Source organism: Histoplasma capsulatum (genome assembly GCF_000150115.1).
Source record: "Histoplasma capsulatum G186AR genomic scaffold supercont2.3, whole genome shotgun sequence".
NCBI lineage: Eukaryota > Fungi > Ascomycota > Eurotiomycetes > Onygenales > Ajellomycetaceae > Histoplasma > Histoplasma capsulatum.
Genome location: NW_025544803.1, coordinates 1,414,198 through 1,436,046, shown reverse-complemented (window position 1 = coordinate 1,436,046; position 21,849 = coordinate 1,414,198). Strand labels below are relative to the sequence as shown.

Below are 21,849 nucleotides of genomic sequence, written 5' to 3'. Positions count from 1 at the left end.
GTAGAGTATGCAACACCAGATAATGCAAGTATTGTGATTCTGCAGCGGGACCAGACGTACGCACAGGGCAAACTAGCAGTGTCTTTCCTTATCACCTGTGTGAGAGCCAAAACACAGGCAAACGCATGATTTCACAGGTTTAGAAACGACGAGTCTTTGAAACCCAGATCTAAGGAACAAGCAGCTGAAGTTGATGAAGGTCGATACGAAATCACCATCTCAGTGGTTTGAAGAAACGCTGTCATAAAGTGGGCAAGGTTTGGCTATAACTGCTTGTCAATTTGAGGACTCCACACACGATTGCCTCATAGATCCATGGACAACGGCAGGCATTACTTTTCTGGAGTGTGGTCAGCCAATGTGACGAACGCAGCCATGTCATTACTGTGTATTAAGCCCCCATCCTTAATTAACGGGTTGTCAGCGACCGCAGACGGACAGTGGTTGGGGCTGCTTGCGCACAAGGATAAGGGGACTGAAGGAGCGCTCTAACTCGCCCAGCCATGCCCATTCCGAAAAAGCAAGTTTATCCCTGAGGGGATTATTTCATTCGCGCAACGACACAAGAATAGTGATGGCCTGACGTTGCACAGGTGCACACAGCAACGGTGTGTTTGGGCAGACCAGGCTTAGGCCGCGCACTAAAAACATTATCTAGCGTTCCAAGGCAGCAGCACGCACATAAGTGCGATCAAGAAGCAAACCTAGAGGTAGCTAAGACCTTTTTGGGGCCTGGTGATCCCGTGGAGACTTCGCTTTGCCCATATGAGAGTTTGGCTTATCCATGAGGTGATCGGATAACAACTAGAGACTGCGTGTAAACCTATATCGATTAACCATAAGGTCATTCGCTAGGGCTTCTACACAATTAGGAAAAGGACTGATGGAAGAAGGTCGGCATATCTTAATCATATTCAAGTAAAGGCGGCCTTATTTGGAGCTTTTATAGTGGAGTACACGTAGTACATGGGCATGCATTGATATGCAAGATATTGGTCAATGGAAGAAAGTTTAACATGTTCGAACTTTTTGTCTCGGACTTAGGTCCAAGTATCGTATTCCGCCATGGGACGTTCGTTCCTGATGGAATTTTCAATTTTTTTCAACAGCGATTGTCCATGTGTTAAACTTCAAGCAACGTCGAGGCAAGGACAGCCGTCGGGCATAGGTAAACTGATAGAAGTTCCAGAAACATCCACAGAGACAACCAATTAGCAGAATCTAAGCCCCAACAGCTGCAACACATGGTTGGAGCGTCTTTTGGCATTATTCAGTCGAGGTACCTAAATGAAGCCAAACGAGTTAAAACGTAACAGGAAGCTACATTAGCCTGGCAGGAAAGGAAATAAAAGTACTTCGTAGAAAAGTGTAAGATATGATAATATAACGAAGAGCAATAGGGGCATCGAAGCAGGAGCACAGGAGAACATTACTTGTGTTTCCATTTCCCTCTTGCTGCATGAGCAAAGCCTGTGAGTATTCGAAATTCTGCCATTGACATTAGTCAACATCAGGCGCATCTGACGATTAGATACTGATGGCTTTGAGGAACGAAATGGGAACCGCAGTGCCAGATGTTAATGGGCTCCTCCAGCCATTAGATAACGTCACCTGCGTGGTGTATTGAACCGTCATTTACAAGTACAGTTGTTTGAAACAAACCTTCAATGTCATCGTGAATATTGTAAAATAATATTAGTTGGCTTAAAGGGAGCCAAGGTGAGAAGGGAATCTGAAAATCTTCGACGCATAACAAATGTGAGATAAGAATAACGGCGGTGTGCGCACCTCGTGTCGTTGACATCCTAGGTAGCCCTGTCCTAGCTAGGTTTATGATTCGCACTCTCATCGATTCAATTGGTCCTTTCGAGATAACTTTGAAGTGAAATTCTGTTAGGTCGGGACCTTTTGATTGGAAAATGTAATTTTCGTTCGATGGTTTTCACAGGTTCGCTATGCATCGCTTCCTGGTCACTTTCTGTTCTTCCTTCGTCCTTCTTCCTAATCAACACTGCCGGGGGTTTTATTCTGGAAGGCGAAGAACCAACTCCGGGGAGATTACACATCCATATCTAGTACCCCACTCATCCCGTTGATGTCGTCCAACCCCATTGTCCAAGATTTTCTCAACTACTATGTAGGCTTACGTTGCATGACTAGCCCAGTCATTTTCAAAACGATCTGTGACATGGGATATGCTTGGTGCTCTTTGGTACCTATTGCTTTGTTGTGTAAAGAAATTGGTGAACGAATTAGCCAACCACTTTCTCCGGTCTTGTTGAATCTGAGGTTTCTCACGCAGCCGTCAGCTTAGGGTGTACTGATCCCGGAGAAGATCCGGATCTTTAATCTGGGGCCATTGAACCCAGTTCGTCAATGCTTCCACGCAACGGTTGCGGCAACCTCAAGTACTGCTGCGTATGTGTTGGGGGAAAAGAAAGTGAGAGCTGAGAAAGTCATACCTGGATGGTTCCCATTCTTGCTCTAGCGTCTCACCAGAACCTCCAAGTTTCCCGCTGTCCTCTGGAGGTGTGGCTCATCATTCTGTTCAATTGGATTGTAAACTCCCCCTCCAACGCAAGCATGGATGGGAATGATTCCGAGAAACTATATTCCAGCATCGCCTGGGTAATTTCCGACCAACTCCCTCTCCGGCTGTGTGGCTTAAGGTCTGCATAAATCAATCCCGAAACGCAGTTCCCAACGCCTCGAATCTTGGAGCTATTCTGCAGAAAAGAAAGGGGAAAGGAGGCTGGCACGAGATTAGGATGGAGTCCACGTTTCAAGCATAGAGGAATGATTCCCCATCCGCCTGCGATGGCTGAGGAAAGGATGCTTAGGGTCCTTCGGAGGAGAGACTTTCCCATCGGGTGGCTGTCTCTCGCTCAGTCTTGAGCATTTGCAGCATGAGCCTCGTTGACCCATGAACGCCGAGAAATTTAGTCCTGCAGGGGTATACGGCCTGTGTCGTTATTCCTTTGGGTACTCCTTTGGCGATAATTTGAAAACAACGTGACTGTATCCGCAGACAGCGGAGACTGAAGTAAAACCATGTCCATAACAGAGCCTTGCGGGGAGGGGGGTATCATGATAGCATCGGAGCGCTGGAAATTGTGTGGTTAAGCAACATCCTAGGCTCGATTAGTGACAAGCGGTAAGTGGGTTACAAGGATACGTAGGGCATGTACTGTACGGTACGGGACCTGCAGCTCAGGTCAATGGGCAATTGAGCTATGGTAGGGAGTGCGATGCTGAAACCCTTCCTAGACTGCATACCGCATTTCCCACCTCTTGAATATATAGTTATATATGTGCATATTCATCTTGAAATGAAAAGGTAGTATGCTGTTGTTATCTGTTCCCTGTGCCGACCCTCAACCTTTTGCTGTGTATCATCCTGTATCCGCGTATGCCAAGCTCCAACCGTTGCCCAGTTATCAACAGAACTGGCTGCTCAATATGAAAAATTCCCACCCAAAAACAGCAAAAAAACAGCCTTTTTAAGCTTTTGATATTCTGGCCGAACAGGAATCAGCTAGGACAGAAAAAAGCAACCTTCTCCTCAACTTTGCTTCCACTCCGCAGACACGACCACCACCACCCAGACAACCCCTCTGACCACCTCTGATCCCACTGTCTCCGGCTATCCAGCCCATCCCTGCTCAGGTCGCCTTTTCGCTTCGTCCAATAACACGCCTCCACAGCCCTTTTTCCGTCGTGCAGCCGTCTAAAATCTCATACCTGATCCGACTCCCCAACGCTGAAGCCAGTCCGTTCATCACCGCAGAAACCCTTCCCCCCTTTCCGACGCGCTGGGAAATCACTCCATCGACTTTGCTGTGGTCCCTCAACCCTCGAATATACTTCCTCCTCCTCCTTCTCTTCCCTCTCCCTCCTCTGTTATAAGCTATGGGTGCGTGTGTCTCATTTCCTCTTCTCCTCTACTCGTCGTCCCCTTTGCGCGCGACTAGCTTGCCATACCCTTCCTTTTCGCGTTTCCTTCCCGACATGCCTTGTGTGCCTTCCTCCCGATCCCACTGTTGCCTGGTTCTGGCCGTGGCTTGCAGCGCCTGAGCTCAAGAAAAAAAATTTTCTAAAAATTATTATTTTTTTTTTTCAATATCTTAGTCTATTTTTTTATATAATTTTCTCAACTTCCTTTTCCCAATCCTTTTTTTTGTATGGAACGACATGCCTATTTACCGTTATATATTTATTACGTTATTCAGTCTGCATTCCCAAGGGTGAACAGAAGAACGGCAAGCAGCGTGCTCTCTTGTCCTTTTGCTCCGTACTGTCCCCTTGTCATGCCATTGATGCTACAAACATCCCTCCTTGATCCCTTCACTCCCCCTTCACCCCTCCCTAGGTTCGCTCTCCCCCTCCTCATGCTTGATACGTCTAGAGTGGTCCCTTGCATTCTGTGTTGAGTCAACCATACAACCCCTTCCTTGGCTTGGCTCCAGTGTCTCGAGTTGCTTCTGGCCGTAGTACACTTCAGTGAGGGCGTTTACCGCTTCACCTCGCCCACTACTAAGCCACCTCTCTCCCTGCTCTGCACTTTTTTTCTGCTCGCTATCCGATTTTATCCCTTGCTTTGATTCTCTCCAGCCCCTCCGTTGTTGTTTTCACGCACTCTGTTTTCACGCACTTTGTTCTCAATTGCTTTTTCGTTCTTCCAACCTTCTTCTTCACTTGGCTGGTAACGCTTGAAACTCACGGGAACCTTCTCTCATTCCTAGGTGCAGCTGACGTCTATCGACCCGCCCAAGTAAGTGCATTTGCAACTTTTTGTAATCCTACCCTCAATCATCACGGACAACCTTTTCGTATCTCGACCTTATAAATTGTGGCACGGGATTATTCGGAAGCGGGCATCAAAAGCGAGGACACCATCCACGGTCAGAGAGAGGCATGAGCAGGGCACACAATAATTTTCTATTGTTGGTGGGAGAGGAAATAGGCTGTATGAGATGTTTCCAGAGGGCTGCTTGATCGGAGATGCTCAGGCTGATGTAGGGCCGCTGCGACCCTCTGTTCGTCTCCGCTGCTCTCCACCATCTTTGCCTTCTGCCTTTGCCAGCCCTCCTTGCCATCCCGCATCGTCCATTGATTGTCCTATATCAAAAATTATCTCCTGTCGCTGTTGCATGGGATTCCTTTTCTGTTCTCCTTTCCTCGCCTGCTCAACTTCCGTTCCCCCACCCGCTCCCAAACTTAATTATTCACGTGGTTGCCCGTCGACAGCCAATTACCTTCTCCCAGCCACCACGACTCTTAACTCTCCATCCAACCTTCACTTTCCTTTGCTCCATCTGTAGTGAAAACTTCTCCACTTCCACTCAACATCCTTTTTCGTTTCCATCTCGTTTGATGTGCGCGCGTTGTTCCTCCCTTCACTAGCACGATCTTCACTCTCTTAATTGACTTCGAAGGTCTGTGTGATGGCTAACAACTTGCAGCGCGAGAGGTCTCGTTCTCCACGTCGTCGTTCCCGTAGTCCACGTCGCAGTCGTCGTTCCTACTCTCCTCGTAGTCGGTCCCGTAGTCGTGAAGACTACCGTCGCAACGATCGTCGATCCAGAACTCCTGTAAGCGGTACAGCTGGTGCTACTGGCGGACATTCAAGCTCCGGATACGGTGGACGTGGCGCTTCTTCTCGTTCTTTCGAGGATCGTTCTTTTGCCAAGGAACAAATGATGCAATCAGTACGCGAATCTTCCCAACAAGACCGCCGGGTCTATGTTGGCAATTTGTCATACGATGTCAAATGGCATCACCTTAAAGATTTTATGAGACAGGGTAAGCGAGCCTTACGACCAAGGAAGGACTGCGTGGTCAGCTGGAAATGAAATGGAGCTAACTGCGGTGGACTGGTTCGTAATGTTCTAGCTGGAGAGGTCCTCTTTGCCGATGTTTTACTACTTCCCAATGGAATGTCGAAGGTGGGCGTCAACGTGTAGCTGTGGCTGGTTTCCTGGTTTCCTGGTTTTCTTTAATGGTTATTTTGATGGACGTTGGATTGACGGGTTGGGGCTTGGCGATCCGGTTGATGTAGGGCTGCGGGTAAGTAATCCTTCGTTGAGGTAGCAGGAAAGAAGGGTCTCATGTTTGTTGTGTTTGGAAAAATCGATCTAACTATTAAAATTTGCAGGATTGTGGAATACGCATCGAGGGAGCAAGCTCAAAATGCTGTAGCGACGCTCAGTAACCAAACTCTCATGGGTAGACTTGTTTACGTTCGCGAGGTAGGAACTGTTTCGCTTTCCTTACCTTCTACTTTTTTACAGCTCGTTTCATGAACTGACACATTGCATGGTCTGCTGTGCATCACTGTAGGACCGTGAGGCAGAACCCCGCTTCACTGGCCAACCTGCCCGTAATGATTTCGGAGGCCCTGGACGCGGAGGCTATGGAGGCTATGCCTCAGGCCCTGGTACTGGTGGTGGCCGACAAATCTATGTCTCCAACGTTTGTTGCCCTCCTAACACATTTTCCTACCCTCACCGTGTACCCTTTTCATCATTCATACTTCTTTCCCCCCAATTCTGCTCATGAAACTTGGCCCATTAACTTTCTATATTTAGCTCCCATTCAATGTAGGCTGGCAGGACTTGAAGGATCTATTCCGCCAAGCTGGTAAGTCCAAACCTGTTGCAGGCCTTGATCAATTCTGTGCATTGCGTGATATTTGTGTGTGTGCGTAGAGTGCTTTTGCATTGACAAAATATCCTATTTACAGCGCAACACGGTGCTGTTGTCCGTGCCGATGTGCATGTTGATCCCAGTGGCCGCCCAAAGGGTTCCGGCATTGTCGCATTTGAAAGTGCGGATGACGCGCGAAATGCTATCCAACAGTTCAATGGATATGATTGGCAGGGTCGAACACTGGAAGTTCGCGAAGACCGTTATGCGGGATCGGGCCCTGGCTTCGCTGGACGTGGCGGGTTTGGTGGAGCTCCAGCTCGTGGTGGCTTCATGGGCGGCCGTGGCGGGTTTGGTGGTGGCCGTGGTGGATTTGGTGGTGGGTACGGTGGTGGAAGAGGCGGTTTTGGAGGCGGGTACGGTGGTGGTCACAGTGCTGGCCCAGTGGAAGGATCAGTTCCTCCAAATCCATTCACGGATTTTGCAACTTCTGGTGGAGAGAGGAGTGCAACTATCTATGTCCGCAATGTACGTTCTCGTCCTTACTTTGATTTTTGTATTTGTTTATTTAAATTTTTATATCTTTGCTTTTTGGCTAACGGAAGGAACTGTGTTTCCAAACAGCTTCCTTGGTCGACCTGCAATGAGGATCTAGTTGACCTCTTTTCGACGATTGGTAAAGTTGAAAAGGCCGAGATTCAGTATGAGCCTAATGGACGCTCCAGAGGAACTGGAGTAGTTGAATTTGACACCGCTGAAAATGCAGAAACCGCTATCAGTCAGTCTTGCCTATCCATATTCATTGCTCATTCTCAATAGGCTATCTGCGTTGTCGAAAAAATTATTGCCTGCTAACATAATATACAGACAAATTCACGGGGTATCAGTATGGTGGTCGCCCTCTAGGCCTGACCTTTGTCAAGTACTTGAACAATGGTGCCGCAGATGCCATGGAAGGCACAGAAGCAACAGGCGGTCTTACCCAAGACCAAATCATGTAAAATGTTGGCAGTATCGGGTAGTGAGCCTTCTGCTTGTTAACTTGTCCTCACCAAAAATCTCGCTTCTCGGTGACGGACTTGCTTTTGGTTTCATCTTATTTTAAGAACTGCGTTAATCATTTCCCCCTCTTGTTTTCTTTCTCTCTATCGTTTGCCATAAAAATATTTCACCAGCTTACTCCCCAAAAGAAGGAACAGGTCTGCTTCTACTTGTTATCGATTCAGCATCAGCTCACGGGCTTGAATACCGGATGGGTGTTAATTTGCCGTTCCCGGTTCCTCCATCACCTCTCTAGTTTCTTGCTAGGTATGAGTGTATGATGGATTTTCCTGTATTTTTTTTTCCTCCTCCTCCCCCCCCTCTCTTGACCATAACTTGTGTTTTGTCATTTTATTGAGTTTCATTAGCTGGGAAAAATGTGCTTTGCTTTTGAATCTCCTTGTTAATTTCCTTAGTGTCGTTTCTGCTCTACCTACTATCTTAGTTACTTCTGTTTCGCTTGCTTGCAAAATTGTAAAACTGCCCGCCTAAGACGACCTTCTAAATTTATATCATTCAATTGTTTGATTTAACCCATGATTGCGTTCATCCATTGACAGGATTCTTCTTGTCCAACAAGAGAGAGAAGAGAAAAGAAAAGAAAACGGATGTTGGCATGTCTGCTGAGTCGCCCCTGATCATGCTCTGATAGCAGCCACGTGACCTCTCTAAGTTGCCTGCTAATCGTGCAGGTGAGCGAGTTAGCGGTGGCATGATTAGAATCTGAGAATCAAGAAGAAAGAGCAATGTTGAAAGAATATCATTCAATCAAACAGCACACGCTATGGAGGAAGGAATCTGTTAAGTACGTATCGTATCATACCACTTTCCCATGTCTATTTAAAAAACAACAATAGTAAATAACAATTAACTTCTTGCGAATGTCCAAGTCCCGTCCAACCAAGCGAACGCCGTGTAATGTAATGTGCTAGTTAGCATATATGTCTATGTGAGGCAAAATTTCTCTCAAACCGCCTTTTAGACGATCTCCGCAATTCGAGTGCGCAACAAGGAGCCAATAGTAGCATTTGTTGAGGTTTGTGTAGTGGTGACTGGACCACCATCCTTCGTAGCACTTGATTCCGTAAGATTCCGTTCGCTGGGGAGGATTATCTGCATATTTTTTTTTTTTCAAAATAATTTAGAGTGTGAAGAAAAATGATGAGAATGAATATAGAGTTTCATTTCTGCTGGAAAGAAGAATGAAAAAGGGGGACAACAAAAGGGGTAAGGGGTAAAAAAGCATGTATAGAGGTAGGTGGATGGGTGAATTATCTCCTAAAGGGGGTAGGGTTGGAATTCAAGAGGAAATGGATGCTCACTGCACGATCAAGTTCATAAGGCAATCCGCGATGTCGACCGCGAAGCATCAAAGCGCAGATGACTAGTTTTCCCAACACGCTGAATTTGGTCGATAAGCCGCTGTTGATAGATGGATGACCTAAGCTCAGACCGACGTTTCCGCTATAGTTTGTAGCGCGGAGGTTAGATTGTGAGCATATTGGAGATAGTATGGGATGCAGAAGAGATGGCGAAGGTCATGCATTCAATACTAAACTAATTACTAGCAAACGATGTAGAACTAGGAAAATTTACTTACTATGCCGAGACAGCTTCGAAAAAAATCGAGAAGATTGCGAAGTCCTACATGGCTTTGTGTTATTATATTGGCTCACCAAGTTGGGGAAACTCGAAGCAAAACATACCGGATCCGCCTTATCTGCTAGTTTCGACCCTTCGGTGATCATAAGAAGAAACATCCCGAAGAAGACATACCAGAGGTCAAATGCAAGTTGTTTTTTCATATGTGCACCCACATAGGAGGCGGTGCTATTTGATTCGTCGATTTCATCGCTTTGTGGATCATAAAGGCCCAAGGAGTTTTCTTCATAGGTATTTGTTCTGTTGAAGGTAATTAGTTTGATATTGGTGCAAGAGGGGGGGAAGTTTGTGGGGAAGGGATGGGGGGTATCCTTTTACTTTCGTACGCTAATTGCAATTGGGAAAACAGAGATATACATCATTACTAAAAATTGAATCGGCATGTTAGCTTGACACAACAACTACGGCCACACCCTTTCGCTTTTGAGCATACCCATAAGCATGAACTGTACAGCCGGATGCACCTTAGAAACATTAAAAGTGCACGTCCCTGTCGTGCGCGCCGACGCTGCCTGAAAAACCGCAGCCAGAAACCTATTCCATGAAGACGGAACAGCCAGGACTTCTTCGTTATGCAGGTCTAGAACTAGGAATAGCAGTACGTCGATGAAGTTCAGAAATACCAGGCTGAAGAATAACATCCAGGTAGGACTAGATGGGAAAAGTAGAGTGTAACATCGACGAGGATGGTCGAGAAGAAAATTCAATGGCTCGCGGATTGCAGAACCCCGGGGCGAGATTTTGAACATGAGCCATATGACGAGGCGTAACATACAAGGGTAGCCTGTGTTCCCGATGTACATTAGAAATGTCATGATGAAGATGGGGAAGGTTGCGTTGCGGAAGCTGGTCATCGAATCTGGGGTAAGAGTGAATCCAAGGTTGTTGTAAGTGGTCATCCCAGAGAAAATTGCCCTAGGCGCCACCCGAATATACATATCAGCCAATTCTAGCTCGTTACCCTCGTTGGAGATTTTTCATATTGACGAAGCAATGCGGGGACATACCACCAAGTTGGGCTCTGGCCTACAGATTGAATATAGTCCCGGTACTTCCGGTCTGAATTGTGAATCCAACCGATTAGGCAAACGACGCCGAATACATGCCAAAATACGTAGTAGCCTGTTTTGATTACAAGCATTAATAACTTCCAAGCATAGAAAGAGATAACAGGGGTGGTGCATACTGAACACAATCTTCGCCAGAAGTTTCAGGCTACGATACTCAATTCCTCCCAACTCATCCCTCTGGTCATCAGTCAAACCCAGGAACCTCGAATTACGTCCGATTGTTGGTTGGTAAGAGAGATAGGGCATGTCGAGGGGGACCCGATCAGCCCTCGAGGACGATCGATTTAGTGGGTTAGAAGACCTCGATCGAGAACGCTTCCGTGAACTATTTCCGAGAATAAAAGCATTCGAAGCAGCTCTTTCGACGGAAACTGCGTGGGACAACAGCCTACCCATAGTGGGCAATCGTCGGCGTTCATTTTCCCCCGAGGGACCAGTCATTGGCGGTTCTTCGATGGTTATGCTTTTCGCCAGGTCATCTATAGTTTTTGTGAGTTATGTCATTTCGTCAGCTTCTCTATCAGCTTAAACATATACATGCGTCACATAGAATGAGAAAATTGTTAAAATGTCGAATTTGCAAATCTTACCGTCGTCAACCTCGCGAACCGTTTGTCCTATTTGGTACCATATCAGCAATCCTCGCCGACACACGTAGTTTGCCGATATTAGAAAGGAAAGGGCTCATTCCCACCGCTCTCAAACTCTCGTGGACCAGGAATCCGCAGTGCGCGTCCACGAGGCTCCATGTTTGTTTCAGCTGAGAAGCTAATATGCGCAGGCGGCGCACTCCGTTCAATACTATTTTTCTTAAGGGAAGGGCTAGTTCGATCAACCATTACAGGCGTTGGGTCCGATGGAGAAGCAGGAGGATTTGGGGTAGAAGTAGAAGTGGTTGAATCATCTATTTCAACAGTGCAACTTTTCGCATTCTCGTTTTCGTTCTCATTAGGAACGGTTCCAATTCGACTGTCGCTTTCGCTGTTGGCGTTATTGTTGGGAATTCTGCTGAGAATCCTTGCTCGTAGCCTTAGGCCCTCCGACTCAGAGGCAGCTGTCTTGCTGCTCCCAATTCTTGGCTCAGGACGAAGCACTCTGATATCTCGTATTCTCGCAGCGGTGAGTCTGTTTCGCAAAGTGATACTGTCTCTTCCTCCGGACTCTGACGATTGCAATCTATTGGAACGAGGTCGATCAAGCAAACGCTGCCGTGACAATCGAACTAAATTGTATAACGGATAGCAAAGTCAACTGGTGATCGAACGCACACAAGTCTAATAGGTAAATCATGCTGTATCTCAGAGGCCCTTAGGACGCGACAGAGGACTGATTGAAGCTCCCCGTGGAAATTGGGAGATTTTACCAATGTCTTTGAATCGAGTTTCGAACCAGTATAGGCGAACAAGCACTACCACTAGGTTTATGACACTCAAATTGCCAATCAAGGGGACAACGTATATCACCACTTGTTGGAATGTACGCATTTTATTGACATCAACACTTTTTTTGGGAGGGGGTTTTTTTTTTTCATTCCTCGGATGTTAGCTTACAATATAGGAACCAAGTTGAAGATGGGGGAAAGACACAATTGAGGGGAGTTCAGAGCAAATGGAGCGTGCATACGTATTCAACCCCGTCGTCGTCGCCGCACTGCAGCTTGTGAAAAAGGCATCAATTCCGGACAAATTTTGGGCCGGATATATGACAATCACGGCCAGCACACTCAGGAGCAAGATATAAGTATCTAAACACGGCGAAATACAAACTGTTAGAAGATGCCCTTTCTGTCCCGCGGCCGATATGAAACGGAAGGGGGAAGATATCTTTACAATGGAGCCGTATAAAATTCAACCGCGGAAGTTTCATTGGATGGTAGATATGTAGTTAAAAGGCAGTTAAAGGATGAGGTGCCACACGAGAATGCCGCCAGAAAGAAGGCAAGGGATGATCGAAAATCTTTTGAACGAAAACGAGGAAAACAAGCGCAAAAAAAGCAAGCAGGACAAATGTCAAGTTATATATGTATAATACGATTTGCAAAATCAAATATGTATTGGCATTAGAAATGGAATTCGGGGATGGGATGGGAATTGAACAAGGCGAAAGGAAACACAAGAGTGAAGTAGAAACAGAACATCGCGATCCTGGTCATGAGGGGTGTGTCGGCCAAGATATGGCGCTGTGGAGCCATTCCAGCCCACAACGATTGGCCACAGAAATTAGCAGTTGGCAGAGTGTGGCGGTTCAGCCCTGTTCCACCAGCATTTCGCGTCAGCATGAGGTTGCTCTCCGGCAGGAATATCCAACCAACATTGGAGATCCGGGATTATCGAATAATAAACCCGACCAGCCACGATAGATATATATCTCATAACAGTCAGGTTTTCCCGCACAAAAAATAAACAATGAGGAAGATCAGTGAAAATTCATTCATCTTCCAAGACAGCCAGTTTTACAGGTTAGTGCGATAGCTTCGCGAGGGAGGCTGGACACGGTGATTATTGTATCAAAAAATGTTTTTGTCTCAAGAGGATCTGGCCGGCCGGTTCCTGTGGATCGTCGCGTTAATTAAGAACCCCGAAACACTAATCCTACTATTCTCGAATCTCGAGGAGCTTTGCGATGTTGTTGATTCAGAATAACACCGCTTTTTTGTTTTCCTATTTTTCGTTTAGTGCGCAAAATTTCTGAGCTCCACTTTGGTACTTGGTCCAGGACGTGACTGGAGAAACTGCCTTCTCGCCTCATCTGCGGCGGGTGATAGGTTTGCAAAAACAAATAGTATGTGAAGATTATGGTTCAGCATCGAGCCTAGCAATGGAAGTCTGACCGCTGGTGACTCGGAATGCAACGTCAGGAATCGCGCGGTAATAGAACCAGAAATCAGATAAATCTCTAAGAGGGCCAGAGGAATGAGTCGAGGTAGCTGGTTTTCAGCTAGGAGACTAACAGTGATAGGTAAGTAACCGTCTACCCCTTCTATCAAATTTGCAAGCATCCTCGTACAGAAAATGAAGATCAATTGATTGTTCATCTAAAAGCAAAGTTCTTTTGTTTTGCAGATTCCATCCAAATCGTGACCACAAGGATAGGGTTTAGGGCTAAAGTTAATTACTGGATTCGGGTTGAGGCTCTGTTGACTGTCCACAAGCCAAAACTTTCACTTAAGGCAGCTTGCTGGCTTCGTTCCACAACATGCTCAGGCACAGCATCATGTTCTAGAACCTGCCGATAATAAGATCCATATCTACTTTGGATGCATTGAACGCAAAGGGGCTGTTGCGAAGGCGACGGGAGCAGTTTGGTCACCTTCAATCATACCATGCATCTTGCGACCCTGGACTTCGATCAACCAGGGCTGAGCTGCTTTGTCCCCAGCTGGAGGTCAGGTTCAATCCACAAGGTCAACTCAGAATCAATCTTCAACTGGTGGTTCATTCAGCACTTTTGTTGGTTTGTTTCCTAACTCAATGGGGGATTTTTCAGGAGTGCTGGCATCAATATGAAAATCCCATATTTACCTCGTGATCCGACCAATATCAACCAGGTTCTTTCTTCCATGTGATGACTGTTGGTGATTGCACAGTGCCTCGGGATTGCTGACCAACTCAGGGGTAGCATGATGGAGGAAAGGGGGTGAGATCCGCTCCCTTTTCTCTTCTCCCCCTGCATGACTTGCCAATGACAATGAGTATATATGATGAGATCGCCGAACCATCCAGACGTCCTTGATCTTCCAAAGCACGGGATGGAGCCTGCCTGGGGTTTCTTACCGCTACCGGACTATTACATTTACTCAAAGGAAGCAGGAGACCGATATCACTGGAGAGATAATCTCGGAGAAAAGAGGATACTTTTTTTTTCAACCTGGACATGCTTCCGTCATACCGCAAGGAGGGGTGGAGGTGGGAAAGAAAAATGGGAATCGATTTCAACTCCATGCATGCTCTACTGAAACAATGTAGGGTGTCAACCCGCCATTTTCAGACAAAAAATGAACTTTCATCAGTGATTGCCTCATACAGTACAAACCACACAGAGACATAGCTAAATAGCTGGCATGCATGGCTTCTGCATGCATCAACTTGGGCTATTTCACAAACAAACAAATGACTTGTGCAATGTTACAATATCATTGAAACCCTACCATGAGCTCAAACAGCAAAGGAAATATATCTTTGACAAATGGGTGCTTTTTTTTTTATTTCTATGCAAACTGTGTTATAGAGCATAGACTGCTGGAAACTAACAGGGATTATGGGACTGTGAATTGATTATTTCAAGACATACTTCTTGGTCGGGCACTGGTAAATGGAAGCTGAGATTGTACAGGATGCAGCTAAATGAACCCAGCTGCATGATTAGAGTCTTTACCCACGCATACAAAGACACATGAATAATATTCAATGGCTAGTGAAGATGAAAGGGTGTTATTGCATTGAGTGTGACAGCATTCACCAGTGACAAGCAATAGAAGAATAATATATATAAAGTAAAATAAATAAGGTGATTTATAAAGATTCTAGCCCAAGTAACAATGTGAAAGCCATAGGCTGCTCAATTTGTGTCTTTGCAACCATAGCCAAACATCAATACCCTTCAACTTTAAGTTGAATTATGTGAATTTAGTAATAATAAGGTGTTATTGCATCTTAACATCTTGCATCGAATACCCCAACATAATCATCTCTCCATCATGGTTAACCCAGGAACGTCCGGCAGCTAAAAATAAAGTGACCTAACCCCGGTGGGGCCCATCCAGGCACAGTACATGTACATGAAGGAATAGCACATTATTATTCCAGCCAACTATCTCGCGCCATCACGGCCACGTTTTCCACCGTATGGCTCCCGAGCAAACTCGATTGGAGAGAAGCTTCCATACCGCTGTGCAGACCGCCAACAACCTAATGGAGCTATGTACCTACCCACTTCCCGTAACTCTAATCAATTTAGTTCCATAGTAAGTCAATATATATTTTTTAAAAAAATATATATTTTGTTTAAAATTTATTTTGCCTTTATTTTGGAAAATGGCCAGTGGTAGCCACTAAATATTCTAGCTAACTGCTGATCATCAATTTGTGCATTTGCTCTCTTGTTGACATGCGTAGAAGCCAAAGGAAGCCACCCGCGTCCAAGTTTAAAAGAGCGTGCCTGAATTTTAATCGTGGTCTACTTTTTCTTTTGTTGAAGTCTCACCTTGATAACATTGACGTCATTAGTGTTTCTTGATTCTAAGATTTAGTAGGTCAAACTGGAGCTTTTGAAACACTTGAAGACTTGATATCTATAATAGGTTGGAATTATCTAAACAAATATCTTCTTAGCTTTGTAGAGGTTTTTGCAATAGCATTTTGTTGATTACATTTTACGCTTCTATATTTCAAAGAAGAAGAGAGATGTGTGCTTCATACATGCTTCATACACGATATATCTTTTCAATTTCCGAGCTTAAATATGTCATTTCTAGACCATGGTCTTGACAACAGTGTCATCCCAAAGCGAACAAGAGGGACTGAATTCGAAAAAAGTGTTTCGAAGCGTGGGAGAAACAGATATATATATTTTAAAAAGCAACAGATGGCGCTAATGAGTGCTATGGCATTTGAAAGGAAAAAGGTTAGATTAAACGAGTACAGAGGGGCTCCAAGGAGCTTTGTGAAAATAATCTGATGCATCACATAAAGTCTGAATAAAACCGAAAAAGGGAGAGGAAGAGAATGTAAGGAAAGGGCAGTGGAGAGAGTAAGGAAAATAAGTTGGGATTTGATGGGCTTTGGAATGGTATATACTCCAACGCAAGGGAACAGTAAGACGCGGGAAACCCTAGAGAAGTGAAAGTATATGAGCGTGTAACTTAGAGAAAGGAATGGTGCTAGGTTTCTCAAAGCACAAGGAGGGAGGAATGATGTTGAAGGTATAGTTGATAATCAAGGAAAAGGAAACAAAGAGGGAAAAATATCTTCTGGGACAGCTTTACCCAAAGAAATAGATAGTGTTTCGATATATAAAATGGAATATGTATATATGTGTTTGGTCTCCAGAATTAACCCTTCAAGCAAACATCAACCACCAGCGGTAGGAAACTGGCCAGGCAATTTGTATTCACTAACCATCGTCGGTAGCTGGCGAGTTTGGTCAGAATCTGTTTTCATGGTTTTTGGGGTGCCCACTCCTGTGGCTGTCGGAATTGTTAATGTTGTCGCTGTATCTTTCCCCAATCCATTGCTGGAGTGAGGTATGTTGTTGATAACTGATGACACTGTACTTCCCCCCAGTCTGGCCCCTTTATCTGCTGAGATATGGGAAGACGATAGTGCTACTGATTTGCCGTCATGGGAGAGGTTGGAAGGGGAAGTTGCCAGTTTGCGAGAACCGATCGAGGCATCAAGATTAGAGGTTGTTTGTGATAATGAGTAGGTAATTTTCTGAGGGGCACTTGTAGTTGCCTCGTCCGCCACCCAATCTACATAGTGACTATCCTGCCCTTCGAGTACGCCAGAATGGCTGAGATCGGCGGTATCATCGTGGACCCCATCCTGGAGGTCAGCTACATGGTTCTTGGTTTGTTCGGTAGAGGCTGCGGCTGGCGCTATTGAGTCGGGATCTCCAGAGCTTTCTCTAGATGAGGAGTAAGTGGCGTGAGAATTTCGGCGGAGGTTGATATCACTTGGAAATCTCCCACCTGGTTGAGGGCGCTGCTGCCATTGCGTTTCCACAGATGGAGGAGCTTGATTTGCAATCACACGGTCTGCAGAGTATGGTGTTTCATCTGCTTCGTCCTCATCCATGACGCCTTCGCTGCTGATAGATCCCGCCCGGTAGAGTCCACCACTCAGATTGCGGGAATGTTTGCGAACAAACGCATTGCGATCCTCGCCGGTTTTTTCGGTAAGATTCTTGATGTCGTTGTACCATTCGAGCATAGTGTCGTGAGATTCTGCTCGAAATACCCACGCATGGCCGCGATGCATCGCACCCGTTTGCCGTCCTTTCAACATGAACTTGTGGGATGCTGAATCACTTTGAGAGTGGGAACCTAACTTTTGTTCTGGTAGATATAGCGACATGACTGGATTTTGATACTCGATTCGATCCGCAGACTTGTACTCATGTAAATGTGTGGGTGACAACACGTACCTATATTCAGTCAGTATCCGTGATCGAATTCGCTAACTCAGAGCGATATCAATAGAAAACCCCGGAACATGTGTTTGCATTGAACTTACCAGCCAGGTGTGTAGCTCCTTAAATACTTGCTCTTACGTTCAAGCATGCCAGCGCGCACTTCTGCCGCTGCAGGATGGCTTTTTCCGGGATAATGAATATGTTGAAAATCTCGTAGCGGCAACAGAGGATCGACCAAGCGGTCGTTGTGAGATACAAAAGCGTCCCATTCACGATCTTGGGGAACACTTATTGGGCCATCAATGAGCTGACCTGCTGCATCGTATGCTGCGTCTGCATCGCGCTTCAGGATATTTGCATACATATTGTACGTTTTCTGGATCTCCGTGACAACAATGCGTTCAAGCTCACGACCTGAGTTTTCCAGGTTCAAGAACGCCTGTAAAGAAGGGTCAGCAAACTGGGTCCACAACCTACAGGTAGCAAGGTGGCAGGGAAACGAAGATGGGCCGCATACACGATGCAAATAATTCTCTTCATCAATCTGCTTTTCAAGCTGCCTATGTACGGCACATTTCACAAGGAAAGGGTCTCCTTTCCCCGAAATAGCTGCTGGGTCTGTATCTACCAGTCCAAGAGCTTCCTGTAGATTCCTCACGGCTTTCCGAGTGCCTTCTAGCTCCTTGTCCACTGAATTCTTAAAGTCGCCCGAGAGGCCCTTGATCTCCTTGATTTTCTGTCGCAGATCTGATCGAAGACCAGTAAGTTGTTTAATGACTTCTAATTCGACGTCCTTTGCCTTCGCCGATTCTACCACCGCTTGTCTATGATATTCTTTTAATATTTTGGTAGCATCAGAAATACCGCCTGTTGCAAGAAACGTGTTTGGAAAAACGACGTTGTTCATCGAATCTGACGCCGAGAGGAGGGTTTTTGATCTGATTTCGTGCGATTTTTGAATTTCCCGAAAAACCATTATTAAATCCTTTAAGACCTTCCGCCAGGCTGTGTCGCATAGTTAGTTCGGGGTTCGATCCGAGCCAAAACAGGGGAGTCATATATACAATATCCTCCAGGGGTACATTGCTAATAACTGCCTACCTTGGAATCTCGCAGCCAAAACATCCGTTGGACTCCCCGAAGTAGGTATTGGAATATAAAATGCACTGTTGATGTCATCACTATCCAGGATCCCGTACTTCTCTTTCTCACCCAGAGCCATACTCCTTACACTCCCTGCACGGCTACTCCTCCGGCTCCCGGCCCGTCGCAAACTCCCCTTTTTACTCAATGAGGGTTTCTTTTTTATGGTCCCCGACGCTCGAGACGGCACGAGCGATACTGCCGCTGACATTTGTGAGTCAGAGCGGTGGAGGTTATTCGTATTATGAGGAGGACCATCGGCAACAGACGACCCACACCGACTGGACATATCTTCATGGAATCGAGATACTTGAGGTGTTTGGGTCGAATGCTGGACGGGAACTCCCCGGACCTGGAAGTCCGAGGGAACAATCGAACCGGGCGTGGCCATGTAGGAGGTTGGATGAGCGGCAGAGACAGAAGCAGAGCCGTTAATCTGATTCATATGAGAGAGCTCTGTAGAGTTGGGAACCGCGATGTACGCATCGCGCAACGGAGTTTGAGGTCGAGCGGCCATGGGGCGGGGTACACTGTGCTGGTCGAAGCCACAGCTGTTTGTATTGTTAAGAATTCCTTCTGCCTCGGACACCAAGCAGCGGAATCTGCGTAGTTCAAGTCTCGGTATCTACAAATCTAATAAATTTGGGAGTCGCTAGCGACCTGACAGTTGCCGTTCACAATACTCGCTGTGGGCGGGGAGTAGGATAGTTACGAACTGGGTAACTGACAGCATGGACCGATTGTTGGGGCAAGATCTAGAATATGCCAATATGCCAATACGACGAGAACAGGGAGGTTAGCAAGAGCCTTCGAGAGAAGCATAATCGTGGGGGAGAAACAAAGCCTCAGGAATAACCTTGAGGCATGGGCTTTGATGGCAACAAGCAAGACATCATCGGGCTGGCGGGAGGCTTTTCGGATGACGTCGAGAGAGAGGAGAGAAGGGATCCAAGTACTGGGCAGGTATCCACGCACAGACCCCGGCCGGGACTTGGCGCTAAGTAGAATACACCGGTACCTCTGAATACTTGTCAACTAAGAATTGAGATTCCCCCGTTGATTCCTGAAGGCAAATTATGATCAGCTCCGTTTTCCACCTTCGGAAATATATATATGGACTTGAGCAGTGCAGGGAGATCCTGTGTCTATTTCCTATTACATGTTTCAAGGATTGAGATGACAACAGCAGCACAGCATGTTCGCCCCAGATGTGCCACATCTTCTTAGAGTGCCACGCAATTGTGGCTGAGGGGTCAACCAGCTGTCATGTGATATCTTTGCACGGAATCTCCCCCCAGGCAATTAGATTACCCAAACTACTGGAGATTGCGTAAAGGTCCAAGCCGTATAACAAAGACGCATCTATTATGGAAGGCAGATTCTGTTTGTCGCGCATATAAAGCGGAAACAACATTTCCCCTTCTGTGTGGATGTGTAGACGCATGTTCCAATTTGGCCCATTCGAGCGCAAACATCACAAAACTTTTCATTTCACACATCGAAACTAAAAATTGAAACATTCTCTCTATCGATGAGAAAGGTCAAACTGGAGACTAGGCTGAAAATCTGCCAGGGTTCAGCCAGGAGGTAATATTGAGGGCATGGTACAGGAGGGAACGATTGGTGGTTGGCTGGTAATTCGGGGGAAAAGCGGGTGTGAAGGTTCTGATGGATTTGGGTTCCGACACAAACAATATATACTACAGGAAGAGAGAAGGAAACAAGAGACCGGGGAACGGAAGTAAGGGCTGATATATATGACTAGGAAATGTATATGCAAGTATTTTGTATAAGAAAGTTGATATTATGCTCCAGCGGGCTGTGCTGTGGCAGGCACGTCAATGCCGTACTTCTCCTTTATCCTCTGCCGTCTTCGTTCCTCGTAGTTCTCACCCCGGATACCTGTAGTTTCATTTATGTTTAGCACTCATGTCGTTGTAGAAACAGGGGATTTAGGCCGCGGATTGGTAAGAGAAGCATTTACATACCTCTGCCTTCACCAAGTTGGGCAATTGTCTCCTCAATTGGGGATCGGTAATTTTTCCTGAGCCTTTCCCGCCTGTCAAATTCATCTTCCTCGGTGGCATGTCCTTTGCCAGCAAGACTTCCTCCAGTAAACTCAAATACACTGAGGGCCGTGGCCACAATCACGCCGTAACCAAGAACTGCGGGGAATGTTCGGGCTGCAATAAATACATCATGTTAGCGCTGGTTGCCAATTTCGCGGACTCTGAAGGATGTGAAAACAGAGGGCAAGGCAAACCGCGCAATCCAATAGCTGCTCCGCCGAAAAGTCCTCCCCACGCAGCATTCCAGTGGTCCTCTTTCTCCCTTAAATTAGCTGCTGCTACCCTTGCGAATTGATACGCACCGCCCACCGAGGCTACAGTCACAAAATTAGCTGAATATCAGCAATGCTCGCCTATCTAGATTATTCCATTCCATCCATTCATTGCCATTGCCATTGACGCGAGCGAGTCTTCATACCGAATAAAGCAATTGTGCCGCCTGTTCTTGTGACAACGCCCCAGGGGCCGTAGTTTCGTTTTTGAAGGGTGTTCTGAACAGACGAGGCGAAGAGGCCGACCGCACCTGTCACGAGTGTGGTCTTGATGGTGGAAGAGATGGCATCTTGTGGTTGGTAGGTTTCGGCTGTAGAAGACATGATTGCTTCGGCAGGGAAAGGGAAACAGGAGACAAGGCTGGGTTGCCGAGAGGAGTGAGTTAAAGCAATGAGATAGTTAGCTCCAAGCGTGGAGGGTGTTTGAGGGATGGCTAGTTGCTGGTGGTCTTGGCAAACCTTTTGGAGCATCATCTTGACAAACGAAACACAACTAACTAGTTACAATCACAAAGTATTTGGACACGCCGGCGGAGTTGCTGGAGCTACCTTTTCTTTGAATAGGAGAAATGCCTAGGAGGTAGACAAAAACTCAGTGCAGCGCATATCCGCTTGTCCTTTTACTTTCGTGGTTTTCTCTCGTTGCTTTCCCCCACCTACGCCAACCATAGATACGACTTCCACATCGCATCCTCCCCTCTCTTCAGAGGCTCCAAGCTGCTATCTCTACCCCTGACGCAAATCCCGTTTAATAGCTGTGAAGAGATAGTTGCCAGAAGCTTATTTGTTCTTCCTCGGCCAACCTCTGCGCCATCC

General features: G+C 46.3%; 5 protein-coding genes across 5 annotated transcripts; 1 reads left to right on the top strand and 4 right to left on the bottom strand.

Annotated features, from left to right (window-relative positions):
- Window positions 1-1,853: 1,853 nt before the first annotated feature.
- On the bottom strand, window positions 1,854-2,925 carry HCBG_02637 (uncharacterized protein; the record flags this gene model as incomplete). Its single annotated transcript, XM_045429686.1, has 4 exons — window positions 1,854-2,028; window positions 2,148-2,216; window positions 2,463-2,516; window positions 2,780-2,925. 4 exons carry the CDS (start codon window positions 2,923-2,925, stop codon window positions 1,854-1,856), a joined length of 444 nt encoding a protein of 147 aa, XP_045289581.1.
- Window positions 2,926-5,444: 2,519 nt separating this feature from the next.
- Window positions 5,445-8,217, top strand: HCBG_02636 (RNP domain-containing protein; the record flags this gene model as incomplete). The annotated part of the gene is made up of 9 exons (XM_045429685.1): window positions 5,445-5,802; window positions 5,893-5,945; window positions 6,059-6,066; window positions 6,155-6,248; window positions 6,340-6,471; window positions 6,588-6,639; window positions 6,743-7,173; window positions 7,270-7,423; window positions 7,513-8,217. The coding sequence occupies 9 exons, from the start codon at window positions 5,445-5,447 to the stop codon at window positions 7,644-7,646; spliced, it is 1,416 nt and encodes a 471-aa protein (XP_045289580.1).
- Window positions 8,218-8,660: 443 nt separating this feature from the next.
- On the bottom strand, window positions 8,661-12,494 carry HCBG_02635 (low-affinity potassium transporter; the record flags this gene model as incomplete). Its single annotated transcript, XM_045429684.1, has 12 exons — window positions 8,661-8,799; window positions 9,009-9,150; window positions 9,287-9,330; window positions 9,393-9,588; window positions 9,667-9,712; window positions 9,782-10,263; window positions 10,356-10,470; window positions 10,535-10,897; window positions 11,113-11,640; window positions 11,782-11,918; window positions 12,042-12,162; window positions 12,248-12,494. The coding sequence occupies 10 exons, from the start codon at window positions 11,900-11,902 to the stop codon at window positions 8,665-8,667; spliced, it is 2,172 nt and encodes a 723-aa protein (XP_045289579.1).
- Window positions 12,495-16,486: 3,992 nt separating this feature from the next.
- On the bottom strand, window positions 16,487-19,209 carry HCBG_02634 (PH domain-containing protein; the record flags this gene model as incomplete). The annotated part of the gene is made up of 3 exons (XM_045429683.1): window positions 16,487-17,561; window positions 17,651-18,554; window positions 18,651-19,209. The coding sequence occupies 3 exons, from the start codon at window positions 19,207-19,209 to the stop codon at window positions 16,487-16,489; spliced, it is 2,538 nt and encodes an 845-aa protein (XP_045289578.1).
- Window positions 19,210-20,435: 1,226 nt separating this feature from the next.
- HCBG_02633 (NADH-ubiquinone oxidoreductase) lies at window positions 20,436-21,366 on the bottom strand (the record flags this gene model as incomplete). The annotated part of the gene is made up of 4 exons (XM_045429682.1): window positions 20,436-20,594; window positions 20,681-20,875; window positions 20,956-21,075; window positions 21,180-21,366. The coding sequence occupies 4 exons, from the start codon at window positions 21,355-21,357 to the stop codon at window positions 20,497-20,499; spliced, it is 591 nt and encodes a 196-aa protein (XP_045289577.1).
- Between the last annotated feature and the right edge of the window lie 483 nt (window positions 21,367-21,849).